Below are 22,170 nucleotides of genomic sequence, written 5' to 3'. Positions count from 1 at the left end.
AAGGCCCTATATACCCGCATTTAAAATACTAATAAAGTTAAACTTAAGGATTTTAACAGGCTTAGTAATAGGGAGCTTAATTATAACTATAACTAGAGTACGTATTAGGGTACGTACCCAAAGCTTAATAAGAGGACTTATTAGCAGGAAGTACGGCTATAGCCTCTACCGTAAAGCCGCCTATCCTAAATAATAACTCCGTCCTCTTTATAACTAGGTTAGCGTTATATCTATAATATTATAGTTAATTACTATAGGCAGATCTAAGTAGGCCTTAGCCCCCCCCTATTGCGGATTAATGTTAATAAAGAGGCAGGAACCGTTAAATCGCATCTTATTACTATCCTCTTTACTACGCTCTATAATATAGCAAGGGCTAATAGTAAGCCATCGCTATTAGCTTAAGCTGCCCCTACTAGGGTAGCTGCCTTTAGTATTAACGGCAGAACTATATACGATCTATTAAGGTTGCCGGTGAACTATCCGTTTAAGAAATTGCCTACTACTAGCCTTACGCCTCTATAATAAGCTTTTAAGGATATTTACTATCTTATCCTTAATAAGAAATCTATAATTAGGCAAGTATATCTAGCCTAAATTAATTACCGCCTCCGTCAGATCTACTCTGCGTATAATAACAACTATTTTAAAGGCTTAAACATCTTACTAGTAGGCAATTTCCATTAGCTTCCCCCTATAGGTTAGGCGGCCTTATACAGTAATCTACCTACTAGGCCGTTAGAGCTCGCTAGCTATAGAAAGGGAGCCTATAAGGCGATTAACTAAATAGCTGTCCTAGATTAAGTTATGCGGCAGGGTAGTAATAACGCTAAGAGCTCTATATTTAGGACCGCCCTTATAGAGCTACGTAGTAATTTTATAAGTAAATTAACCTAGAAGCTTCTTTTAACTAGGTATAAGCAGGGCCTATCTACCAATAAGGTTGCGGGCTTTAATAACGCAATTTAACTATATAGCATACGCGCTGCTATAGGTAAATATAACACTATTCGGCTTCGCGACCTTTTATAGCCAGTAGTGGCTATTAAGTTAGTTAACACTAGTATAGGTACACAAAAAGTTACTTCTAATTAGTGCGATACTATAGAGAATCTAGCCCTATATATTAGCGCGAAAGTAATACTAATATAGAATATCTGGGTTAAACTAGGCTTAGTAAATGGTATTACTAGTACAGTTAAAGATGTTATATAGAAGGGACACGCGGATATTAAAAAGGATTAGCCTTAGTTACTACTAATTATAGTAGATAGGTACAACGGACCTGCCCTATTTACTCGGCAGGATAATAAGAAAGTTATCCCTATATTTTCCGTACTTCGTAAATAGGAGGGTATAAAAGGCTCTTACTTACGGCGTTAATTTCTAATTACTTTAGCTTTTGCTCTTACTATATATAAAAGCTAGGGCCTAATACTTAACCAGGTGGTTCTAGATATTAAGGAAAAGGATAAGACAGCTAGGCTAACCTATGTAGCAATCTTACAAGTTAAGAAGCTTTTAGGGCTTATGTTTAAACGTAGGTTTAATATAAAACAATTTTAGTTATCTATAAGTAAGACTAAAAAGGTATAATAAGATTATTTTATACGGAGGTAGTAGTAACTACTTATAAACGACTTTTCCTAAATAGGAAATTATATACTAGCTTGGAGGTAAGTAGAGAATATAGCATTCGTCTTAGTTTTCTAGTTTTTTAAATAGCTTAACTACGAAATCTAATTTTCTAAATTTTAACTCCCCTATCCGTCCTACCTTCTTACCGCTTCTAGAGCTATTAGATATATATATAATAGTATATAGGGAGAATTGGTAGTATTACCAGATCAATATTGCTACTGTCTATAGCGTTAATTAATTTTTAGAATTTTTTAAGTTTTTTTTAAAGGGCGGGAATGTTGCTTATATAAGGAGTTACGTAACCTCTAAGAATATATACTACTAGGACCGCATATTAGCAGCCACGACTTCTCTATACTATAGTTAAGATTTTATATATACTGCACCTAGAGCTACTTATAATAACTATTACCTATAAATCTACCGATTTATAAATTAAAAATTAGACGTAGTTAGAGCTGTTAGTAGGGGTTATTAATTACGCTCCCTATAACAAAATCCAACTAACAAACGAACTAACGAATTAAATTAAAAGTTCGGAACGTCTAAATAAGGTTCTACTAAGATGCTAGCTAGACCCTAACCTAGACTCTTCCTAACCTATTAAATTCTAAAAATAACGACCTTTACTAAATTAAAAATTAATCTTATCCTTAATAAGCCATCTAATTGGATTTAATAGTTCTTTATTATTTAAGACACAGCTAAAACTAATAAGGTATAGCAGTATATTGACCTATTTAAGAAGAAAGACAATCTTCTAAAGCTAGAACTACTAAGTCGGCCTACACTAAGGGACATACTACCCACAGCTATATTAATAGCAAAGCTAGACCTAAACTAGCTTACTGCCTATAACTAGCTCTACGCCAAATATAAGAACGATTTACGTATATACTAGAAGCAAAAACAGGCTATAAACGATATTAATAACTATATCATTTGCACTATATTAGTAGCCTACCTTTTACTTATCGACAGCCTTAGTAGTTAGTTACATTAAATATTTAAGGCGTCTTTACTACTATAGTAGCTACTATAGTAATAGAGATACCCTATATTTTAGTAAGTAATTAAGTGTAAGGCAGTATTGCCAGGGTGTACGGTAGGGAGCAGGCAAGCCGAGCATGAGTCACATAGGGAGTCGATGGAAGAGGACGATATGGTAAAGAGTAGGCAATAGCCTCGTACGGAGAGACGAACCGATGAGGAGGGAAGGGCTGCAAGCCTGAGGTGCTTATAAGGAGATGCCAAGGGCTAGCCGAAGGCTAGCCTTGGCGACCCCTAAGAGCCCCTAGGCGATGCAGCCGAGTAAGGGCCAAAATAACCCTTACATTAAGCCCATCTTGTACAAGAATCTTATGCTATTAGTACTTACCAAATCACGTACTTATAGGGCCTCCTCTTGTCTATAAATACTCCCTCCTTTATACCTTCCTCTCTTCTTCTTTCTTCTTCCTTATAAGAGCTAGAGGTGCTCTAATACCCCTTCCTAGTCCCTACTAAGGGATCTATTAGTTGACGTAGTAATATAAATAGCATTAGATAATAAGACGGGTAAGAGAGAATAGGAAGGATAAAGGAGCCTCTGGTATATATTAGTTAAGCAACATTACTAGCTATATTATAGCTGCCTAATCTTCTATACTTGTAGGCCTCCTCCTATCTATAAATACTCCCTCCTTTATACCTTTCTCTCTTCTTTTCTTCTTTTTTATAAGAGCTAGAGGTGCTCTAATACTTCTCCCTAGTCCCTACTAAGGGATCTATTAGTTAATATAGCGATATAGATAGTATCTGACGAGGAGACGGGTAAGAGAGGAGATAGGAAGGACAAAGGGGCGTCTAATAGATATTAGTTAAGCAATATTAATGTCTATATTATAGCTGCCTAATCTCCCATTTATAGGCCTCCTCCTATTTATAAATACTCCCTCCTTTATACCTTCCTTTCTTCTTTTCTTCTTCCTTATAAGAGCTGGAGGTGCTCTAATACTCCTCCTTAGTCCCCACTAAGGGATTTATTGGTTAACGTAGTGGTATAAATAGTATTGGACGAGGAGACGGGCGAGAGAAAAGACAGGAAGGACGAAGGAGCCTCCGGTATGTGTCAGTCGAGTAATATTAATGGCTATATTATGGCTGTCTAATCTCCTGTGCTTGTAGGCCTCCTCCCGTCTATAAATACTCCCTTTATACCTTCCTCTCTTCTTTTCTTCTTCTTTATAAAAGCTAGAGGTGCTCTAATACTCCTCCTTAGTCCCCACTAAGGGATCTATTAGTTAATGTGGTAATATAGATAGCATCTAATAAGGAGACGGGTGAGAGAGAAGACAGGAAGGACGGATAAGCCTCTGGTAGGTGTCAGTCGAGCAACGTTAATGGCTGGTTTTTGTTACCCAAAAATTGCGTTATGTGATGACATTTGGGAACGCAAATATGCACCCCCATCCTATACTCACACCACTACTAAATATTCTAGATTTTGCACTCGGAGCTACTTATAATAGGCATTTCTAAGATATCTACCGGTTTAAAGCTCTGCAATTAAATATTGTTAACGTTTTATATAGGGGTTGTCGATTAAGCTCCTGGGACATAATTTTTAAAGTTTAACACCATACTAATATTACGACCTTCTTACAGTGGCCAAGCCACCCCTAATCTCCTCCCCTCTCTCCCCTCCCTCCCATTACTCGGCGCCGAGCTATTGTGTTATCGCCGAGCCATTGCGTCGTCGTACGTCCGAACTAGGTGGGTAATGACATGGTTAATAGTATTAGGTATTAAAAATATTTAGTATATAAAGCTTTAAATTAAAATCATAATCTACTATATTATATCCTACGTAGAGGGCTCTGCATTAAAGCTCTGCAGTCCAAATATATGCTATATTCGTGACCAATATAATCTTTAAGCCTAGCTCAAGTAGGGTGCCTTAGTTACTGCAGTAGATCCTTACCTAGTGGTAACTAAGGCGCCTTAATCTTACTACTACTTCTAAATTAAGCAAAAGCTCTATATAGGGGGGTCCCAGGGGGTCTCCCCCTGGAAAACCTTATCTCTATATATATTAATTAAAGTCTATATAATAAAGCTCTAAGTTAAAGCTTTGGGTTATAAACTCGGGTCAAAATTTACGTTAGGGGACTAACGTTCCGCATGTTAGAAAACCTAAACACGGGTTATATAAGAAGATCTTATTAACTTTAACAAAATTAATCTACCCTCCCACAATACCTGTTAATATAAAAATTACACCAAATTATAGAGAAAAGCCTACTCTATAAGTTATGAGACCCCCAGCTCCCCGTACACGCGCGATATTAAGAGGAATTCGTCGCCGTAGAGGCCTTAATTCTACCTCTGCACCGCCAAGCCGCGCAGTAAATACCAACGCTAAACGCTTACGCCCACGCTGTCAGAATTAAGCGAGAGGTGCTGACTAAGCTCTAGACACATTGCGAGGACGAAGTCCGCATGCAATCTATATAGACATTAACCGCATCTACTACATCACGAATTAATTAATATTCATCGTCTGCGTCATCTCTATTATTAATTAGACCCTCAAGAGACCTTTACTATGACCTTATAACCTTGTAATTCCAACAGGTTATGAGCCCAGGTAGCGATACCTCTCCTAACTCGAAAAATTGACGCTGAAAATGACCTTATCTACCTTAACTATAACGCCACCTACATACGATTATAAGGCTGGTAAAATCGTTATTTTTAATAGAGACAACTTTGCAGACTGGGAGCGCACCTGCGAGGCAGCCCTAATTATATTAGAGGGCTAGGATTTTATTACTAGTACAGAGGACCTAAATTAAGTTAATTTAACTAACGGAAGAAGAAGACGAGGAGAAGCAAATAAGATTATTTATAATTTAATTAGAGACGATTGTTAGGAAGAAATGCGAATAATAATAAAGGAGTATAATATTTAGGGAATGTAGGAAGGAATAAAGAAGTTTAATAAGGCTAATAACGAGGTCTATATCTCTAGACTTCGCAGGGAGTTCTATAGCACTATATTTGACCCTATAAAGATATAAATTGTTAAGTTCCTCCGTATACTTAATCAATTTAAGATTAATCTAGCCTTAACGCCTTAAGCACTTACTAATGACGATATTAAAGAGCAGCTTCTCTTAGCCCTCCCGAGCGATGTTACCTGGCAGAATGTGAAGACCTAGTGCCTATGAGATAAATAAGACCTTAAGAGCTGCATTACCCTTCTTTAGGAGTAAGAGACTGCTCTTCCTATATAAGTATAGACCGCAGTACTTGTATATAAGAGGAAAGACGAACCTAGGGGGAGAAGGGGAAACTAAGGTTGAGGTTAAATAAGGGGCAGAGGTTATGCTAGTAGATTTAATTATTCCTTATTGCGTTATAGCTTGTCGTCTTAAGTAACTAAAGAGCTAAGATAACTAGAAAGAGACGAGTGCAGAGTATGTTATTAAAAAGGTTACTACCAGAAAGACTGTCCCCTACTTAAGCAATTCCAATTTAATAACGCCAGGAAGACAGATTAAGGAGCTTCTAAGGTAGAGGAAGTAGGGAATGTAGTAATAGCTAAGGACGAATTCGATAGCGATTTAATCTACCTTAACCCTAACCCTGACCCTAAACGTGCTATGCTTATAACGACGTCTTTAGCTTAGGCTCTTAACTTAGGTGTAACTAAGTACTTTACTAGTAACTAATTAGACCTAATATATTTGAAGAGATGGAATACGCCTTAATAGGTCTATACTGCGAATAGGATTGTTGTCCCTGCTATAGGCTATGGCTAAGCTTAAATTGGTACCCTAAAGCTAAAAGACGTCTGGCTTGTACCTTTGTTTAAGACAATTAAGCTGATCTTAGTAAGGACCCTTACTTAGGAAGGCTACTTAATTACATTTAACCTAGACGATTAAGCTACTGGCAAGCATAAATTAGGCGTAACATTTAAGGCTATTACGAAGAATAACCTCTACGTACTATAAGAGCATTAGGAAGTACTTAATGCGACGGCGGAAGTATATAATTTATAACCAAATCTTGATAAAATAGATGCTGACTTATGGCATCGCCGAACTGGATATACGAATTACAGTAATCTATTTAAGCTATAGCACTCCTTACTAGGTATAAGGCTTAGGAAGAGAGTAGTACCCGTTAGTAAAAGTATATGCGAAGCTTATCTAGCTGGCAAGATGCGAGAAATACTAAGTAAGAAGATGGCTAAGCGCGAGAAGATACCTAGTTAAGGGCTATACCTAGATACTATAGGACGAATCGGTATATTAATTAGAGGTTATAACTACTACCTCCTAGCCCTAAATAACGCCACACGCTACACCTAGGTTATTTCTCTTAAAACCCTCTAAACTAAAGAGGTACTACTATATATTAAAGAGATTATTGTAAGGGTAGAGAGATTTACTGGTAATAGAGCTGTCTAGATTCGAGCGGATAATAAAAAGGGGGAGTTCGGCCGCAGACTTTAAGACGAATTAATATCTTAGGGTATTGATTTTAAACCTTATCCGCTATATAAGTACTTTTATAATAGCGTAATTGAGCGCGCGATCTATATAGTCGACTATAAAATAAGGTTACTGCTATTTTAAGGAAATGTACTAGTAGAGCTCTAGTGCTACGTAGTTAAGCACGCCGTCTGGATTAAGAATTAAATACCGACCTTAGCACTTCTACTTAACGACGAGCATAGTGGTGCTATTATACCCTACGAGGTATATACCTAATAAGTCCCTAACCTTAAGAATCTAGTTATCTTTAGGTGTTATACTAACCTAATTAATACGCTTAAGAAACACCCTAGGAAGTATAATTTAAGGATGAAACTTAACTACGTTTTTATGGGGTTAAAAGGGAGTAGTTAATTTAAGATAATAAACCTATATACGTAAGCAATTAAGCTCTTTAGAGATGCTAAAGTAAATAAGTATAGGTTCCCTTATAGAGCACGTTAGGTGTATATTATAAGTTAAGCTATAAGATATAGTAACTAAGTGGGCCGCTCTAATTAAGTAGGAAGCCTAGGTTAAGATTAAGTGGGACACTTAAATTACACTACAAGCTAAGCTCCGAACTAACCTATACCTCCCCCTACTACCTTAAATACGCTGATAGAGACTCTAGTTGCAAGAACTATAAATAGGCTAGATAGTAACCGAGTGGGCCACTTAAATTAAGTAGGAAGCCCAGGTTAAGATTAAGTAGGACGCTTAAATCTATAAGGTAATGCTTAGGGTGGGACGCCTATATAAAGTATATTAATACGCATTCCTTATACGCAGAGAATAAGGTTTAGAAGGTTACTAAATATAAGGATTTTTAATAATATAGTGGTTTAGTTAGTAATAGCTATAAAAGCTATCCACCTAGAAGCTAAGAACACTACCTCCTTAGAAGCACCTACAGCACCATTTAATGCTATTAAGCTAGATTAGGCCTTAAGGGAGGACGCTCCTAGCTAAATAAAAGCTATCTTTAAAGAATTTCTCTCTCTTAAGAGAATGTACACCTATACTATTATAAGGGGGAGAGTACTAAAAGGAAGGTTGTTACTTCTAAGTAAGCTAGTTCTAAAGCACAAGTATAACGCTAAGGGAGACAAGCAAACTCCCAATATTAACTATTTTGAGATATTTACGTCTGTTATATAATATAACACCTTTAGGTTCCTAATAGCAAAGGTGGCAGCAGAAGACCTTGAACTTAACTATATTAACGTTAAAACTGTATTCTTAAACCCGCCGTTATAAGAATAGATTTATATACAGATTTCTAACCTATTAAGAGACTTTAAGCCTAACCTTAAGGAGGTAAAAGACGCTTACTTAAAGCTAAATAAGTTACTTTACGGCCTAAAGTAGGCACTAAGAGAATGGTTTTAGATAGTTAAGAAGTTCTTTAAAAGTATAGGTTTAATATTAGCTAACGCTAACCCCAATCTCTTTATAGGAAATAAAGTGTATATTTTATTATTCGTTAATAATATACTAATCGCAGGAAAGTGTAGACACCTTAATATTATAAAGATAAGAATTTTAAGAGAATGGAGATGCAAAGACCTAGGTCCTATAGAGGTATTTATAGGCTTCTAAATCTATTAAGACCGTACGAACCAAACCCTTAAGCTATATTAGATGATGTATATTAAGAAGCTACTCAAACGGCTAAAAATGGATAACTGTAATCCGGCTAAGCTACTAATACCAATAGGTACTGTTCTAAAGCCTAATATCAAAAGCCTCCTTAAGTATAACGATGCGACAGTCTACTAATAAATTATTAGGTCTACAATCTACCTCTTAAATTGCACACGTCCTAATACTAGCTATACTATTAGTTAGCTAGCTAGGTTTATAGCAGCATTAGGAGAATTACATTACCGCTTAAGTAAGCAGCTACTACGATACCTAAACGGTACGCTTAAAATAGGAATTACCTACTTAAGCCGAGCAGTTTACCTTCCTCTATATAAGCTTACGTTGACTAACCTACCTACTAGCTACAGTATCTTTACTAACGCTATGTGGGGAACAGAACATAATCAGATATTATTCTAAGGCATAGCAGTTATGCGCTATAGGGGAGCGGTAATCTGGACGGCTTAAAGGCAAAAGTTAACGGTATTAAGCTTAATAGAAGCAGAGATTATGGCGGCATTGGAAGGAGCAAGGTTAGTAGTATGGCTTAAGAAGTTGACGAGAGATCTAGGGGAGAGAGATGATGACGACAACCCTTTTATCCCTACCCTCTATTGCGACAATAAGGGTATAGTTGACCTTTTGTACGACACGAAACACCACTAGAAAGCCAAGCATATTGAGACTTGATACCTCTTCGTATGAAATAACATAGTTCAGCGAGGTTGACTAGAAGTGGTACATATACTAGGTAAAGATTAACCTAGAGATATGCTCACGAAACAGCTACTAATCAACCAATTTATAAAGCACTGTGTAACGCTAGGAATCGATAGCTAACGGAGCAAGTAACAGAGGTTTTTCGCCTACTATAGGTTTTCCCTCCGTACGTAGGCCAAATGGCGCTTGCAAGGTATTTGGGAATAGCTTTATAATTGCCTATTTAGGAAACAGACGAGCAGACGAGAAGAGCGTCGTCAGCATGGGGGAGTGTCAGAATTAAGCGAGAGGTGCTGACTAAGCTCTGGACACATTGCGAGGACGAAGTCCGCATGCAATCTATATAGACATCAACCGCATCTACTGCATCACGAATCAATCAATATTCATCGTCTGCGTCATCTCTATCATCAATTAGACCCTCAAGAGACCTCCGCTGTGACCTTATGACCTTGTAATTCCAACACACGCCGCCAGCCCTCTGCGTAGGGCTGTGGAGCTTTGCAGAATAAAGCTTAGGGGGAGACCTGCACGGAGTTCTGCACAGAGCTCTACTAAAGCTCTACAAAAGCTCCGCACGAAGCTCCGCACGAAGCTCTACTTAAAGCTCCGCATAAAGCTCTGCTCGAAGCTCTGCTTAAAGCTCTCCTCAAAGCTCTGCTCGAAGCCCTACTTAAAGCCCTATTATTAATTCCCATTACCAAATACTAACTAAGTGGCGTTATCGACAGTGGCAATTACGAGTTATAGTTGTTAGCTCTATCGTTAGCATCGTCATTAGCGTTTCGCCACCTACCTCATGTATATAGTCTCTTTTCTTCACCTATATAGAGCCCTAAAGCTCTACTAATACGCGGCACTAATATACTAGGAAGGTTCTACAATCGCCTGTACAAACGCCCGTACAAACGCCCGTACAAACGCCCATACAATCAACCGATCAATTGCCCATACAATCGTCTCTACAAACGTCTCTGCAATTGATCGCCCGTACGAACGTCTGCACGTCTGCACAGCTACACATCAGCACGCCTGCACGTGGCCCTGCACGAAGCTCTGCACGAAGCTCTGCTAAGGCTCCGCACGAAGCTCTGCTAAGGCTCCGCACGAAGCTCTGCTAAGGCTCCGCACGAAGCTCTACTAAGGCTCTGCACGAGGCTCTGCCCCCTAGTAGTAGTTGAGGCACTCCGGACCAAGAGAGGATATTTTTAAGGAAGGACCCAACTATAACACCTATTAAGTGTTACAATAGCTTTAAATAGTAGATATCTATGTATATATATAGTTTTGTCTAGATTAGTAGACTATTTAATAAGATATAATATATGCTTACGCTTTTAATAACGCGTTTTTTAACTTTGACGAAATTAATATTAGGACTAAGCGATAGCTGTATTATAAAATTTATACCGTTTAGAAGCCCTAAGTCTTAAAATTATTATATTAACTTTTAGTAATAATAACGCGTTGTGTAAATGAATGAATTAGATATCCGCAATATCCGTTTTGCGGATTTTGCTTACGGTTTTAACAAATCTCGCCAAAGGCTCTTAGACGTGATTTTGGTGGATGTTAGTTAACTTATTGACGGGTCGAAGGAACATCCGCTCCAATTAAATTCACGTCTGAGCTCGCTGAGGTAATAAACTACATACTTATTTCCCTACTTTAGGTCTACTTACTACTGCTCCAGGCCTAATTATTACTCCTTTAGGTATAGATCTGGCGCTCCAAGCGCTCCATGGCCTCAAATCCACGCCACGCCGGCTGCAAAATCACCAGATCCGCAGCCAATGCAAAGAGGTGCCAGGCGGCCGCTCCAAATAGGCGCCAATCCAAATAGATCACTGCTGGGAATAGCCCGCAGGCTGGCCGCTTCGCCCATCATGCTAATGAAAATCGAAATGGAGTTCTTAGGGGCAACAGCCGCGTTTAAGATTTGACAATAACATCATATCAATATCAGCTTCAAAATTCGTATCGAACGAGGAAAGACTCGGCTAGTGCTAGCTTTTCCACACGAATCAGGCCAAAGAAATCTAGTCTCCACTTGTCAACAACGTATGATTAGAAGCGTAGCGGGGCAAACGGTAGCTTGGTCAAGAGGCGTGAATATCATTGGGATGATCATAGAACCAAAGCGGTGATTGAAGCATGTGACTGTCAAGAGGTGAAGTCATATTTACTAAGAAAATCGGACCATTGTCTCATAAAACAGCCCAAGCTTCCATCGTAGAAACTCATTCCGAATCACTAACCCACTCTAAGTCCTTCCCTGCAAACTTCACATGCGCAGAATTCTCTGCGGTAATTCGGCTCTTTCCTACGATGTTGAAGGCGGTGAATTTTCATGCTGAAGGATTACCAGCCCACATCGGAAACGCTTGATACTCCTTGAGGTTCATGAGTTGTGGGTTGACAACGCCAAAGGCATCGAAGAAGACCAGGCCAATGGAGCAATCCTTGACCACACCAGGCGCAGGGTCACCACCAAGCATCTGATTGCTAATGGTGGCATGGGTTTTTCCGTCTTTTTGGTAGGCTATTAAGGCGCGATTGTACTGTTCGTACGCTTCCGGCTTGTTGTAGAGAATTTTGTTCTGGTATGTGATGCGAAGGATATGCTTTCGGAAATCGATGCGCTCGCCCTCGGTGGCGCTGATGCGGAGCAGAGGTCCGTCATTAACCATTCGGTAATCAAAGGTGCAGGTTTTAAGCACTCCTGGCAGAGGATCGCCACCCATGGTGCCGTTGTTGACATCGACGTAACCAACGTTCGACATTGCACTGAAGAATCGTTCCATGACATTTGGATCATTGATGAAAGTTTTGCCGTAGGTAATCGACACAATTTGTGGCTGGTCACGCTTGTCCCAGGGGTTTTGCTGTCTGAAATCCAACCACACAAAATCCTGACCGCTGACTCGGAAAATTGGGCCATCGACAGCGTTGCGATACTTGATGACACAGGTTTTCACAACGCCCGGGGCAGGATCGGGGCCGAAATTATCTATGGTCACTTGAATGGTTCCATCTTCCTTAATAGCTTTGAAAACCTTGATCAGTACATTGTCATCTGTGATGACTTTGCCTTGCCAGGTAACCTGGACCACAACCCGGCGAATTTCTTGGGACGACATCGTGTTGAAAGACTTGAGTTGAGAAAATATATTGAATGTAATTGGAACAGTTCTTGGTCGATTGGATGCTGACTTGATTGTTGCGGAAGTCAAGATGAAGTTGCTTGTATGACACTTACGAGGAGTAAGTGCGACTTAAATACTTCGAGTAGTGGTAAGACATTTTGGTTAAGAGCAGAAGCCAAGACTTCGTAGTGCCGTGCTTGATTCGGAGCGCAAGCCATGAACTCAGTATTCGGACTTTCAGCCCGCCATTCAAGGTAATAACCGCCACAGAGACAAATTAATGCATTCAAAAAGTTTAAATGCCTGCAGAAAAGAATCCAAGACTTTGTTTCTTCTACAATTAGTAGAACGTGCATTGCCAGATCCACCTTTACGGCAGCCCTTGACGGCAACTCCGAAAAAGAAAAACTCTTTTGTTATATCATTGCGGGAATTACGTGAATATTGCATCAGGGAGTAAAAGAAGACCGATGGTATGCGGTGGAAGTATAAAACAATTTGCGGAAGTATGCGAACGCCCTGTAATTGAAGTGATTGAGTTTCTATAATGGCGTACGAGATCTTCGGAAATGAACTTTGAGCAGAGTCATCTCACGTTTAAAGCGTCATGGGGTCGGTTCCCAATGGTATGAAGTGAAGGGAAGAGCACGTTGTTGGAGAAGCCAGTGGCTTTGAATGCTGTAGCGGACTCGTTCCTGCGGAGCCGAGAACGGGCGGCCCAGAGCGCTCAGAGGTATTTGATTATGCAGCTGATGCTGCAACGCATAGTTAATAAGAGAGTCTGGAACCTGTACTCCTCGATTTTCCAACGTAGATGTTTCACTGCCAAGATAAAATCCCGGCGCGGCGTATTGGACCGGCTAGTGCACATGCTTTAACCACGCCCAGCTGAGCCCGCGTAGCCACATCACATCACCCGAGCAGAATTTAGTGAAATTTTCAGGACCAAAATTCACACCTTAGTTAATTAGGTGTGCCTAGACGCCATTAGTCACCCTTCTAGACTCTCGGAGGTGAGTTATTTCCATCTTTACTTCATTTTGCGCATTACAATCGGTGCTGGGTGATACCGGCAACACTAAACAAGAAACTTGTCTTACTATTCAGCTAAGCCACATTCTCTGTCGATGGCACCTCCAGCACCGGCTACCTTTTAAGGAATTAGCTTCTTCTTAAGGCCGATAATCCACAGCCGTCGAAAGCAAAATAGGGCCTAGTTCAGGGGCTCCACAGGGGTCCCTCCCCTACATAAATAGCCCAGATTCTCATCAATTTGATCCTCACGAGTTCTGGCAATAGCAGGCTAGCAAACTTAACTAACCAAACCACTATCTAAAATACAGCTTGACACAATTCCTACTTTGGCTTCTTGCGCGAGGCCAAGATTCAATTTCAAGGCTTCGTCTCCCTACGAGAATCATTTTTACCAGTAGCACGCTAGAATCACTAACAATACACTTCTCCCCATCAGCTTATAGTTTTGCATTGCGAAACAGTTCCAGCAATTACCTCATTTTACTGCTATTACCATTTTATTCTGTATTCGTCTTCTCTTATTCTTCTTACCGTCACTGATAATCTTTCAGTCTCCCTTCGCACATCCGCGATACATCCTCCCATTTGTTTACCTTCAAAAACAGATTATAGCGGACTGGCAGCCTCTGTGGTCATCTCATTAAGACTTTCAGCCTTTTATGTGTCCCCAGGATGCGATATAATCGGTAGTCTCCCTATTTTCTTAAATAATATCTAATGACATGTTTGTAGCCTTCCTTCCCAGCTGTCATGGATTGATATTACAGCTCGAATTTTCTAGCCATTCATCTTTCCTTTTCACTCCATAAGTTTACCTATACTCTCAACTCTTCTGCTGTTCATTAGCCATTGTGTAAGAAGCAGCGTGGTTTTCAATATCAATACTGCCAATAATATTGATCAATATTGTTACTAATCAATATTGGCGAGTATTGGCGAGTATTGGCGATATTTGTAATATTTGCAGATCTTCTTAGCACCCCTTTAAAATTTTAACTTTAACATTATACGGATAAATTATTAAATATTATGGCTTCTAAAGCAGACTTATTACTTTTTAATATAGAGAAGTTATTTAACTGCTAGTAAAAAAAGACTTTTAACCTATAGATACTAGTTGGTAGGGATTTGCGAAGCAAATCCTATCCCTCCATTGTACTGCGCAGCCCCCCGCCCCGCTACGCTCCCTTTATATCCTCGCAGGGGGAAGCGTAGTAGGGCGGGGGACTGCGCTGTGGGGACTGCTTTGCAGCGGGGGGTAAGCTTTAGACAGAGCTTCGTGCGGAGGTTCGCGCAGAGCCTTATGCAGAACCGCGTGCGGCGTGCAGGCGTGTGGACGTATAGATGTCTAGACGTGCGGACGTTCGTACAGGCGTTTATATGGACGTTCGTATAGGCGTTCGTATAGGCAATTAATTGATAAATCGATTAATTGTAGAGCCGTTCGAGTAGATGATTAATTATATCAGTGCTGCGTGTTAGTAGAGCTTAGAGTGGAGTGTCGTGTAGAGCCGCGGGTAGAGCCTCGCGTAGAGCTTTTGAGCAGAGCTTGAGTAGAGCTCCGTGCAGAGCCTTGATAGAGCCCCGAGCAGAGCTTCGAGCAGAGCTTCGAGCAGAGCTTCAAGTGGAGCTTTGATAGGGCTTTGAGTAGAGCCTCGTGCAGAGCTTTGAGCAGAGCTTCGAGTAGAGCTTCGAGCAGAGCTCTGAGTAGAGCTTTGAGTAGAGCTTCGAGTAGAGCTTCGAGCAGAACTTTGAGTAGAGCTTCGAGCAGAGCTTCGAGTAGAGCTTCGAGTAGAGCTTCGAGTAGAGCTTCGAGCAGAGCTTGGTTAGAGCTTTGAGTAGAGCTTTGATAGAGCTTCTCTATATAGACCTTGTATTTAGGCTTGTTTTTGAAGGCCTTGTAAAGGGCTTTACATAGGGCTTTGGGCGGAGCTTTGTATAGGCGTTCGTGCAGGCGTTCGTGTAGACATTTGTAGAGACGTTTGTAGAGACGTTCGTATAGACGATTGTATGGGCAATTATATAGATGTTTGATTAATTAATTGTATAGGTTCGTACGGGCAATCATGCGACATTTATAGAGCCGTTCGTAGAGACGATCGTATGGCGACTAATCATATGGGCGTTCGTACGGCCGATTATAGAACTTCTTAGTATATTAGTGCTGCATGTTAGTAGAGCTTTAGAGCTCTATATAGGGCTTTAAGCAGAGCTTTGAGTAGAGCTCTAAGTAGAGCTTTAAATAGAGCTTCGTGCAGAGCTTTTGCAGAGCTTTAGTAGGACGCGTACGGTCGCAAAAAAATCTAACTGCCCTTCTACTGCGCTACCATAAAGCTATTATAAAACTAGCTGCTTATAGATAACATAGATAGTAGAGTAAAGAGGCTATATTAGAGATATAGAGCTTTAATTATATATGGTTGTGGTATAGTTAGGGGTAGTTAATATTTAATTTTGGTAAGGGAACGCGTGCTAAGACATTTTATAGCATGCAAATACTTCTACACGTAAGAATATATTATAAAACTGCCAATATATGCCAATAATTTATATAATCTTTATTTCGGAATAAGTATATTTCTATTATAATAATTTTATTTAAATTATTGCCAATATTTTATTGGCTGGAATTTCGCTTATTGAAAACCACGCTGGTAAGAAGGCTAGGTTAATTTCAGTAGAGTGCGTTGCATCAGTTACGGAGGGGAAGTTGTCATCCATTTTCTCGCCAGCATGGGTCTCGTATTCTGAAAAATATAGTAAGAGTTTTAGACATTAAGTCATCAAAATCATTGGTTGAGAGCTCACCAAAGCATTTTCACATGCATCAATTCCATGCCGGTCAGTAACACTCGTGTCGGAGAAGGCTGTGTAGATAGTGATAGGTGAGGGCTCTTTTAGATAAGTCGTAAACTGCTTACGAAGTCTCGTATACTTTTCATATCTGTCCGTATAGCGACAAGCATATCGAATGGGGGCCGAATTCAAGCAGTACCCGCAACTTTACTAGAGATAAGCTAAAGTATATAAATCATCGCTGGAAAGTGTTTAAAATTTTCTTCATTAACTAATCCAACATGACCACCCATCGTGCCTTAACCCTCAAGTCCTTTGATACACCGGTTTCACTCGAAACCGGACCCCAGCCTACCGCGGATACTAGCCCGGTAGTCGTGCGAGTCCTCGCCGTACCTTTGGAATCCTTCGCTCGGGAAGTCTTCAATGGCTCCCGAGGCTACAATCTCACGTTCCCACTCGCGCCTAATCCTAACGCCATCGGCCGCGTAGAGGAGGTCGACCTAGATGCCACGAAACTCGCGCCAGGCCAACTTGTCATCTGCGTCCCAACCATTCACGGTCGCGACAACCCCGAAGTTCAGATTCTTTTAAGTCTTCATGCCGGTATGATGTTAGCGAGCTAGAAGTTGATGACAGTTAGCGCAACGGTACGATCGCTAAGTATGTGAAAATGCCACTTGAGAACGTGCTCGAGTTGGATGAAGAGATCCTACTTCTACGCCGAAAGGGTGTGGGTACCAAATATCCAATCTTGGGGCTATTTCGCCTTATCTCATTCCATTTGGTGGGCTGGATGACGCTGCAGTGAAGCCTGGTGATACCGTCATCATTGCACCTGCCACGGGATATTTTCGTCGATTATACGCGGAATTACGGCCAAACTCCGCATGTAAGTTCTTACCCATCAAGATTCCATGATTTATGTTTCAGAATTAACCCTCGTACCCATTTTTCGGGAATTCTCATTTTGCTTTGCAAATCCCAGCTCAGCAGCTGCGACTCCTAAGATACCTAGCCAGCCAGTCAGTCGCATATCAATCCAGATACTATATAAAGCGATCTCACATTTGCGCTTCATATACACTGCGCAAACCTCTAGTCCTGCTTGCAAAATTTTCAATTTCTGCTGGGTCTTAAGCTGAAGCCCTGGCTTTGTTGCAACTCTCCTGCTGTTCGACAAACGAGCTTTTTGTCCATATGCATGACGAAGAGTGGGGATATAAGTTCATTGATGCCAGACAGTAAGCAGTCCTCAACTGCCCGGACTGCGACATTATCTACTACAGATTTCAATGCGGCCTACAAGCATCATTAGCATAAACCCGGGAGGATATCGTTCTATTTACCCTGTAGTATGCCTCCATGCAGTCTAATATTTCCGAGCAGGCATATCTATCCATATCCGCTTCACTCCGGTGTGTCAAAGCAGATAGCAGATTTGGAAGTTGCACCTTCTTTACTTAGCGTTATTACTCATTCCTTCAGTATGATTGAGATATGCCCGAAGGTTGCGTGCGACCTCCTCGTGTTGTTTCTGCTTCACATTTTTGGGTGGTTTCGGTGAAATATTGATTGTAGGTTATAGGGTGCCCTCTTTCGTAAGGGTTCAATATTTCATTGAGCTTTAAATTCGAAATTCGAAGCCTCTGCCAAAAGCGAACCAATGAATGTTAGCAGAAATGCTTTAGTAGTGCTTTCCTCTGGAAGGTGTGAAAGCAGCAGGATGACAAAAGACCTGGCTGCATGCCATATGGTCTTTATATGCTCTGATGCCAATTTTCTCCACGGCTGGGATTGCTCGTAAAAGAGATCTCCAACAATAAGTGGGTTGAACATTCCGGGTAATTTCGACCTCGAGTGATCTTAAGCAGCTCCTGAATCTCGTTGATAAAATCTCCTCTTGATATGGTCTTTCGATCGCCAACTAAGTTGATGGTGGTACCAGGTTCATTCAAAATACGACGACGGTGGCCCCGAAGACGCATCATCTCGGCGGACTGGATATTGAGGTTTTGCACAACGGCTTGCAGTCTCTTGGAGTAGGTTCGCCGAAAAAGTTATGACCGTATATCCCGTTAAGAGCTGCTTTGGAGATTTTGACCAATCTATAGCAGAAACAACAGCTTGTTGCCTAGGCCAGCTCTATTTGGGTCGAGCCTAGCAAGCGTTGCGTGACAAGCAGCAATGTTTTCTTCGATGTCCTGGAGTAGCGCAGGAAGCTCTGAAGTTATCTGGTCTACTAAGACCTTGCCAAGCCTCTCCCTCAAAGCCTAAATACCAACAATTTCTCTTGGGAGGGGTTTCCAGATGCCTTGATCGAAGAATTGCTTCTCGGAAGCATCACAAGCTTCGAGTGAGTAACCTCTGGTCTCGTAGCTTCGATTTTTAAAACGTACCAACCCAGTCGGAACTCAACATCCATGTTCTGAGCCAGATTTACGAAAGCTATCTCTGACCGACCCTGGCGAGAGGGTGTCTGGTTTTGTTATAACACCTACTGTTCGCTGACCTCGAGGATCAACCTGTCTCGCAAGCTTTAGGACTATCCGGTCGGCAGAGTCGTTTTTAGCTGAGACTACGGCCAATATTACACCTCTCTCAATCATGTATCCATAGACCATGCCCTGGACAATCTGGATGTCGGCAGCACTCTGCAGCTTATTCTCCGAAAGAATTAAACCGGGGAGGTCGACAATTGTCAAGTGCGGCTGGGTAGGGCCCGAGGTTTCGGTCCGCAGCACGTCAGCCGAGAATGCCTTTGAGCTGTCGCTCATGCCCATCAAATCCTTTGTCCCACCCACCAATGCCGGGAAGGCGTCAAGTGCGTGCAACGTGCGCCGGAAGCACGGGAGTCTTGCTTTCTCTCCCTCGGTGCGCGAGGAACCTGGGACAATCGCGACGCTTGTGCTGGCATCCGAATTGCGACGAAAGATGACTTCGGTCACAAGTCGCGTGCAAAGATTGTCCTTTGCAAGGAAGAGAATGCCGGGCAGAGCTTCGAGGATAGAGCTTTTACTAGATGACTGATCGCTGCATACGATAAGTTGAGGTAGATGAACGTAATAACTAATTCCCTGAGAACGCAGCCTATCAATATCATCAAGCAATGCCACGCTGCAATGCGGTTGCGGCCTCTAGACCGTAATTTGTCTAGCTAGAAACTTGCCATAAGGAAAAGCCGGAATGGAGCAACAACAAATTTTAATTGGAAGGGTAATTGGCGGTAGATACAGCGCCACTTGAAGCGCTAGGATACAAAATGATGCAGGCCTTGTTGTGCAATGCTTTCACGTGAGGACGAGAAGTGAAGCTTGAAAGGTTTATTTGGCATTAGTGGCATTGGAAAACTAGCTGGCACGAACACAGCCGCAGCCTATTAGTGTAGTGTTATGTACATAGTACGTCACTATTGCTCGGAATCTCGCCACTGACTGATTTTCTCGATCGGAGGGCGAATGCAAGTTTCTGATTCGCAAAACGTAGGATCTGAAGCCCTGCTGACAGATGCGGGACTTCGCGAGGGTGTATTCAAGCTTCCATGACAAACTGGAGCTAGAAAGTTTCAGCGAGCTGCAGATGATGGTCATTTTTTCGATCGCTCTAGCTCTTTTTGGAGGTAACCTCCAAGCTAGTGGCTTTTACTTCCACATTATTGGCTTGGACGTTACACAGCTCTGGTTTCATGAGTTAACTGGGGCGCCAGTCAGAAGCTCTAGCTATGATAATCCTATGAATTGACAAAGGACTGCACAACGTAGAAGTAGTCTAACATGCCCTACATACGAACGAATAATCACGTCATAATTATTCACACCTTTGCTTAAAATTGATAGTCAAGCTGTTCAGTAAATTAGTAATCGATATTTTGACATGACTCTGCAAAGCCTAACTTCGCAGATAGCTTCACCTTAACCGAGTTTACAATCTTTCCGCACAGCCTTTCTTTTGCCGCCTTACTAAAGTTGGGCCAACCCGCCATAAAACCCATATGATTGGCTCCAGCTGAAATCCCGCATAGTCGAGAAGGGAATCCTAACTGACGTGAAGATACTAGAAAAGGCCTCTAACAACGATATTCAAGGTATGTGCTCATATTCCTCCATGTAAATCTTCACCAAACGAGATTATCTCGCCACTCTTCTTGAGAACAATCAAACTCAGGTGCATCACCAGAGATATTCGCGCTTGCGCAACTAGTGGACGGCTTCAACGCAGCGACACCCGGCCCAGATACAATGGAGGACGAGACTTCCGATAACGCCATTTCCGGAGCCGATGCAGCATCTGAAGATGGGTGTATCTCACCTCTGCCAGCAGTGGGCACGAAAATTACCCTCGAAGTCGGCGAACAGCGATTTGTCACTACTGCTGCAACTTTGACGGAAGAAAGCGGCTTCTTTTCCTCCTTACTCTCTGGACGCTGGGACAATACGCAGGAAGACGGGTCGTATTTCATCGACGCTGATGCTGACCTTTTCAAACACATTCTGCGCTATCTCCGACGAGGTGTGCTTCCGATTTTCTACGACAATTTGAAGGGTCATGACCACGGCATGTACCTTGCGCTATTGGAAGAGGCAAAGTACTTCCAAATACCACGACTAGAGAAATGGATTCGCGATAAAGAATACTTTCAGGCGGTGAAGGTTACGCGTACTGCGCTGGAGCGGGAAGGCGTGGATGCTATTGATGAGACCACAGGAACAGATATTGAGACGGACATCTATCCTGTCTGGACAACGGAAAAAGTCTACGTTTGCCCGCGAAATATTACAGTCCATAGAGGAAACCCTAGCGCGTGTGGGAAGACTTGCAGAAAAGTTCAAGGTGATGCGGATGATGAATATGTGGATGAGCCGTTGCTGAGGACGGTAGTAATTCGGAAAAGGACCATGTTTGACCAGCAGGCTTGCATAGAAGGGCGGTGACCTACTAACGTGAGTAGAAGCACATCAAGCTCGGAGATTCATGGATTCGCGACTGATCTTCTGAAGGCATATGACACTCTTTGTATCGTGGAGAAACCCTTCTTGGTTTAGCCCGATAGCAAGAGGATCTATGACTGCCAACATTTCGCATACCAGAAATGCGGCTTACCCAAGCGATGCTAGGGCTAAGCAAATGGCATAAATAGTAGTTGTAGCCACGGTCTGCAATAGCCTTTATGTCTTCTGTCGAGCACGTGTCGGAAACTAAAATCATGTGAGTTGTCCATCGACCAGTATCTGCCTTTTTTGGCTGTCTATTCAGGGCATTCGTCTCGCAGACCATTTGCCATCGTATAATGAATAATCAAACTTAATATAGATGTATCATGTGTTGTGCCCAAAGCCCAAATTTGTGGCTGCTTAAAATGTTGCCTATGTTCTTGGAAACCACCGCATTTCAGCTACGGTCTTAGGACATTTAACCAAAGCACTCCCCTCACTCCCATCCTGCCCAGCGACTGGCGGTGGCCACGAAAGATCTGTCATGAACTTCTCCTTATGCTTGAATTTCTTCAACGGCCTAAGCATCTCTCCTTGATAAGTACTAGATATCTAGTCCAAGTACTTTACTTTGTTGTATAAACCGAATGAAGATTAGGCATATTCGTGATGACATTCAACTTTGCTTCCCCGTACCTCTATCATGCGGAGGTTCTATACGCGAAACCC

At 41.6% G+C, this 22,170-nt stretch overlaps 4 protein-coding genes across 4 annotated transcripts; 2 read left to right on the top strand and 2 right to left on the bottom strand.

Annotated features, from left to right (window-relative positions):
• Positions 1–11,678: 11,678 nt before the first annotated feature.
• K441DRAFT_118676 (uncharacterized protein) lies at positions 11,679–12,800 on the bottom strand. The gene has a single exon (XM_067639998.1). The coding sequence runs from the start codon at positions 12,671–12,673 to the stop codon at positions 11,882–11,884; it is 792 nt and encodes a 263-aa protein (XP_067503898.1). The 5' UTR covers positions 12,674–12,800; the 3' UTR covers positions 11,679–11,881.
• A 3,991-nt stretch (positions 12,801–16,791) lies between these two features.
• K441DRAFT_696582 (uncharacterized protein) lies at positions 16,792–17,650 on the top strand (the record flags this gene model as incomplete). The annotated part of the gene is made up of 3 exons (XM_067652899.1): positions 16,792–17,116; positions 17,241–17,402; positions 17,613–17,650. 3 exons carry the CDS (start codon positions 16,792–16,794, stop codon positions 17,648–17,650), a joined length of 525 nt encoding a protein of 174 aa, XP_067503897.1.
• A 229-nt stretch (positions 17,651–17,879) lies between these two features.
• On the bottom strand, positions 17,880–20,100 carry K441DRAFT_705711 (uncharacterized protein; the record flags this gene model as incomplete). Its single annotated transcript, XM_067653617.1, has 7 exons — positions 17,880–18,104; positions 18,175–18,324; positions 18,366–18,544; positions 18,632–18,752; positions 18,792–18,923; positions 18,954–19,600; positions 19,946–20,100. 7 exons carry the CDS (start codon positions 20,098–20,100, stop codon positions 17,995–17,997), a joined length of 1,494 nt encoding a protein of 497 aa, XP_067503896.1. The 3' UTR covers positions 17,880–17,994.
• A 227-nt stretch (positions 20,101–20,327) lies between these two features.
• K441DRAFT_118642 (uncharacterized protein) lies at positions 20,328–21,686 on the top strand. The gene is made up of 4 exons (XM_067639997.1): positions 20,328–20,594; positions 20,687–21,340; positions 21,389–21,450; positions 21,508–21,686. Exons 2-3 carry the CDS (start codon positions 20,749–20,751, stop codon positions 21,439–21,441), a joined length of 645 nt encoding a protein of 214 aa, XP_067503895.1. The 5' UTR covers positions 20,328–20,594; positions 20,687–20,748; the 3' UTR covers positions 21,442–21,450; positions 21,508–21,686.
• Positions 21,687–22,170: the final 484 nt, after the last annotated feature.

Source organism: Cenococcum geophilum, assembly GCF_001692895.1.
Source record: "Cenococcum geophilum 1.58 unplaced genomic scaffold K441scaffold_22, whole genome shotgun sequence".
Taxonomy (NCBI): Eukaryota; Fungi; Ascomycota; class Dothideomycetes; order Gloniales; family Gloniaceae; genus Cenococcum; species Cenococcum geophilum.
The sequence above is the reverse complement of the archived record's forward strand: the minus strand, read 5'-3'. Positions and strand labels throughout refer to the sequence as shown.

Coding starts and splice junctions, on each gene's coding strand:
- K441DRAFT_118676 (XM_067639998.1), bottom strand. CDS start 12,673: ATGTCGTCCCAAGAAATTCGCCGGGTTGTGGTCCAGGTTACCTGGCAA.
- K441DRAFT_118642 (XM_067639997.1), top strand. CDS start 20,749: ATGGAGGACGAGACTTCCGATAACGCCATTTCCGGAGCCGATGCAGCA. Junction 21,341..21,388: donor GACTTGCAGAAAAGTTCAAG/GTGATGCGGATG, acceptor TGAGGACGGTAG/TAATTCGGAAAAGGACCATG.